Below are 4,945 nucleotides of genomic sequence, written 5' to 3' on the forward strand. Positions count from 1 at the left end.
GAGACATCAACCAAGTATCGTTTCTCCTACAGTGCGAGCANCATGGCTTCACCTGACAAAAGTAGTAAAATTATAGAGTGCAAGAAAGTAGCAAAGGAGATTGCAAAAACAAGTCAATCCATTTGTCAAAAATATCGCGCTCTGAAAACCGGTAAATTAGAAGAAGAAATTGCATTGGAAAAACAATTCAAACCTATTATCAAACCTCTAAAACAGATTGCTAAAAATACAGAAACTAAGCAAAAGACGTTGAACACAGTGTTTCTCGAAGACACGTCACACAAGACGAAGCGAAAACGAACACAGACATCGAACGAAACACTGTCCCCTACTTTACATAATTCAAAGCGCACACAATATAACACTGCAATTGCGACTTCTACTTTAACGAAAAAACGACAATTGACATGGAATTCTCCATCGATTGACACTATCGTCGCTACTGATGCTACTACCAACAAATCGTTTGAGTCAAATGCAAACGTTAGAGGGTCTTGAAATGTTTCAAAATCATTTTGGTCCGTTGGCGCAACAATATATGAAAGCTATCCTGAGTGGTAAGAAAGAGAAAGATATAGACTACGTATATGGTGTGTATTTCGACAACGATGGAATGATGCTCGGTGATAAGCGTTTTGACGTGGATGAACAAGATAATATAATCATAAACGATATACAATTCAAAGCAACACAAAGATTGTACGAATCGATTCTCATGAAATGTCCAAAGAGCGAGTTATATACCGAGAAAGATAAACAACGATACAAAAAGATATTGGAAATAACACATGCTCATAGAAAGCATCACAACAGGCTCGGTGCAATACTGGGTAACAAGGGATACAAACACAGATACATAATTGCACCTTTAATATCCAGTGTGCGTACTAAGCAGGGGAAAGGTATACCGCGTAATATTACGTTAAGCGATCGTAAAATNGAGTACGCGCACTGGGACGATCCCAACGAAGTTGTCGACCGTCAGCGATTGCTAGACACATTTTGTTAGGCGGGCAACAATGCTCATGACAACAAAATCCTGTCGATCATTGAGGAACTGCGCAAAGCGGGATTCATTATAAATTAAATAGCGCGTCAGCGTTAGAGTCAATCAGTCGTGTGCGCGTCATCATGCCAATTAACAAATTTGGGATATTGCTCAAAACACATGGAGCGTTGATGTATTATTATAAGAGAGAGACAATACTGCAAAATTACGTGCGTAATACCGTTCTCTGCTTTGTCGGTCTTGGCTACGATGCAAGGTCGCGTAAGATACTGCATGTAGCGCAACCTGATACCGACACTGACGCCGCCAACAAACGATATGTAGATATGTGTGTCACGAGTGTGAATGAATGGCAAGAGACACGTGAGAGGAAAATTATCGCATTTCAGCAGGATGTGCAAGCGGTGCGCGACGCTATAAAACACATTCAGCGTACACTTCAATATCTATCAAACCAAAATAAAACAACTGACACGCCGGAGTAAACATATAGTAAGACACCTATAGCGAAAAATCGTTCTACAATCGAAAAACAACGTCTCGTAGAAGAATTGCATGCTCCGGCAAGAAATTTTCCCTGTAGACGCGTTATCGTACGCGGGTACAATAATTTCTGGCAAGCGGATGTGGTAAATATGCGTCCGTATTTGCGCTTCAACAGAGGCTACCACTACATACTTACGGTTATCGATGTGCTGAGCAAGTACGCGTGAGCCATACCGCTTAAGAGTAAGAGTGGATATGAAGTCGCCAAAAGTTTTGCAGGAATATTTTGGAATAACAAACGATGTCCAAACAATTTGCAAACTGACCGTGGAAAGGAATTCTACAATATAGATGTACAAACAGTAATGAACAAGCATAACATTACAATATTCCACATATTCTGTTAGAAAGGCTTCAATTGTAGAACGATTCAACCGTATGTTGAAGAACGATATGTGGAAACAATTTACACTTAACAGAACTTACAAATGGATCGACATATTACCGCGTCTTCTTATGGAGTACAACGCGAGAAAACGAACTATGCGACCTATCAATGTTACTTCAGCAATCGCCGAAAAGCTCTTAACCACGGTGTACAGCAATGTCAAGATCGCAAGGCCAGCACGATTCAAAGTAGGTGATCCGGTACGTGTGAGCAAATTTCAAACAGTATTCGATACAAGATATACGCCAAATTGGACGACCGAAGTATTTAAAATCAATAAAATACAACNGACCTATCCTGTGACGTATCTGCTTGAGGATTCACGCGAACAATCTGTTGCTGGAGGATTCTATGAATACAAACTGCATCGCGTTGCGCAAGAAAAGTGGTGCGCATGGTATTGCTCAAGAAAGGTGACAAAGTTTATGTGAAGTGGCTAGGATTAGACAAGTCATACAACTCTTGGATACATAAAACTAATGTATTGTAAACACACTATATACAGAATTTACATTTATATACAACATATGTACATAATTATTACATATATTAAATGACAATATACATATAATCTATATTATACACGGTTTTNTTGTGGTATTTTGTAATGTCCCCATGGTAACGTTTCGGTAGAATCGGGTACCATATACCGCTTATCGTCGTACGGACTTAAGTTTCGATTCGGACACAGTGTATACTTCGTGTAACTTTGATCGTATACACGCCTGTCGACAAATCTTTTCGATTTCATCATTCAAACATTGTTTGTAATCGTCAAACGTTAATGTTTTTGCTACGACGCTACTTTTTACACCTTTGGCCTTTTTCGTGTCTTTCTTTCCATCTACCTCTAATGCATACATTTTCGCTCTAAGTCCGACGAATTCAGTCATTATCATTCCGTTATTTTCATCTTTCATAAATCCTGGAACCTTTTTGTTTCCGCGTGGCATACCGTACACGTTATCAGTCGGATAANCACTCGTGTCGAATCAAGCAATGTCACGTTTCATGATATCGTACACGTTCTCGCATTCGCTGATATAAATGAGACTGTCTGTGTCGGTGTACATAANTTTACATTTTTCTTGGTACAGAGGTGCCATGTAATCGTGGTGAAATTCATACAAACACGTCTTAGATATGTCTAATACACACATTCCTACGTAGATTTGTGTGTTGAATTTCACTTCGAGTTTACGCAATTTAATTGCAATAAACTTTTCAGAAAAGACGCTTTGACTATGAAAAGTTGGTTAAGAGATCAGTGCTTCCGCACCATATCTTCCATCCCACTTTGTTACGAGTTTTACGTCTACATGGTTTCGCACATTTTCCATAGTTTTACCAAACACTGCGTTATTCATCAATTTGTACAAATTTTTCTCTAAGTTGGTGGTANCAAGCGTTCGAAATTGTGTGTTTACGTCGATGTAACTGCGGAGCCACGGAGATTGCGCAAATTGTAATAAACGTTAGATCTTTATAATACGAAGATCGTGTCGCACACATTGTTGCAGGGCACGACAGTGAATAATATAATGCGATTTATCGTGTAGTGTTGCGAGCAGCTTCTCCTGTCGCTTGCCAGGCGGCTTATCGCGCGTCGAACAGAACGGTAGGCGTGCGCGTCATGCAGTTCGCGAGGATACTCGAGGTCAACTTCAAAGATGTAACCGATATCTGAGGTTACTGTCACAGACATCACGTCGACACTCCAGATGTTGTCTACCGGTAGCTGACACATTGTCCAGCCGTACAAGTTATTTGTATCAAAGTACATGAGATACGACGTTGGTTTTGATGAGTCGTATGTCTGCATGTACTTGTTATTAGCGTGCGCGTATCTTGTGCTGCACTGGCAAAAACCACCGCGTATACCTCGTTCGATAAACATAACCATATCAACATCTGTGAGCAGGTCGAACGGTATGCCTGTGTGTTTCAGCATAGCGTCCCATGTGTAACCGGGTAAAGTATAATAATACGCGAAATCTAATCCGTAACTTCGAATACAACTTTCTCGAAAATTCTCAAATGTATCGGCTAATAATAAAACATCAGTTTTCAAATATAAATCGCTGTATTTACCTAACGTTCGTATAGAGAATCGTTGCCAGATGTTTACAGCGTGTGCATATTCACTCTCAGATATTTTTTCATCGGTCAGAGAACTGTAAAATGACTCGCGCGGTGGTAAACGCTGCTCTTGCAACTTGTCGACACAGTCTATGTATTCGTATGGAAAGAACTCTTTACGCGTTAATACTTCAAAGTTTTCGACGGATAAATTTCTGAATTCTGATTGTACAATTTTCAACTTATCTTTATGAAGAAACGATGCTAGTTTATCAAGACTAGCGCTGAGAAATTTGTACGAATCAATGAATCGCAACTCTATATTGTGACTTTTTTGAGTGTTTTTTTCCGGTTGCGCTACGTTCTTGGAAAAGGATATATATTTCTTCTTGTTAATAGGGAAAACAGTAACTTTTCCTTCAAACGCAGTTGCAACCTCTTTAATAATACAGTGCGCATTGTAACCGAATAAATTGTGAACAATTACTGGGATACAGTGTGAATCTTTATAATTTAAGTTGCAGTTGAAGTGCGCGGGACNTCTGTACCGACCGGGTATATGACAATGATCGCAAACTTTTATATCATCTGCTGCAAATGGTTTTTTGCACACATGACAGTGACTCGCGTTACGATAAACTGACCTTTGTTCTTTCATTAACGTTTCCATAGGCACATTGATAGATAAAATTGTTCTTACTCAATTAGCCAATTCTTTGAGTTCATCGACGAACCATGCGATGCAATCTTTGCCGCGACGACACCGATAATCAGAGATGGAGTCGTTGTATGAGCAGCGGACGTAATATCCTATGCTGAACGCCTTGTGATGTTAATACGCATAGGATGTTTGCTGCTGCGTCTCTCCATCAGTTTTGTGTAATACGCTCTCAAGGTCAGCGTATACTACGAATGGGAAGCGT

At 39.8% G+C, this 4,945-nt stretch overlaps 1 protein-coding gene across 1 annotated transcript; it reads left to right on the forward strand.

Annotated features, from left to right (window-relative positions):
• The first annotated feature begins 1,644 nt into the window (after positions 1-1,644).
• On the forward strand, positions 1,645-2,374 carry LOC109861113. The gene is made up of 2 exons (XM_020440628.1): positions 1,645-1,712; positions 1,975-2,374. The coding sequence occupies exons 1-2, from the start codon at positions 1,645-1,647 to the stop codon at positions 2,372-2,374; spliced, it is 468 nt and encodes a 155-aa protein (XP_020296217.1).
• Positions 2,375-4,945: the final 2,571 nt, after the last annotated feature.

Source organism: Pseudomyrmex gracilis, unplaced genomic scaffold, assembly GCF_002006095.1.
Source record: "Pseudomyrmex gracilis isolate BER0280 unplaced genomic scaffold, ASM200609v1 scaffold_584, whole genome shotgun sequence".
In the NCBI taxonomy this organism is placed as follows: Eukaryota; Metazoa; Arthropoda; class Insecta; order Hymenoptera; family Formicidae; genus Pseudomyrmex; species Pseudomyrmex gracilis.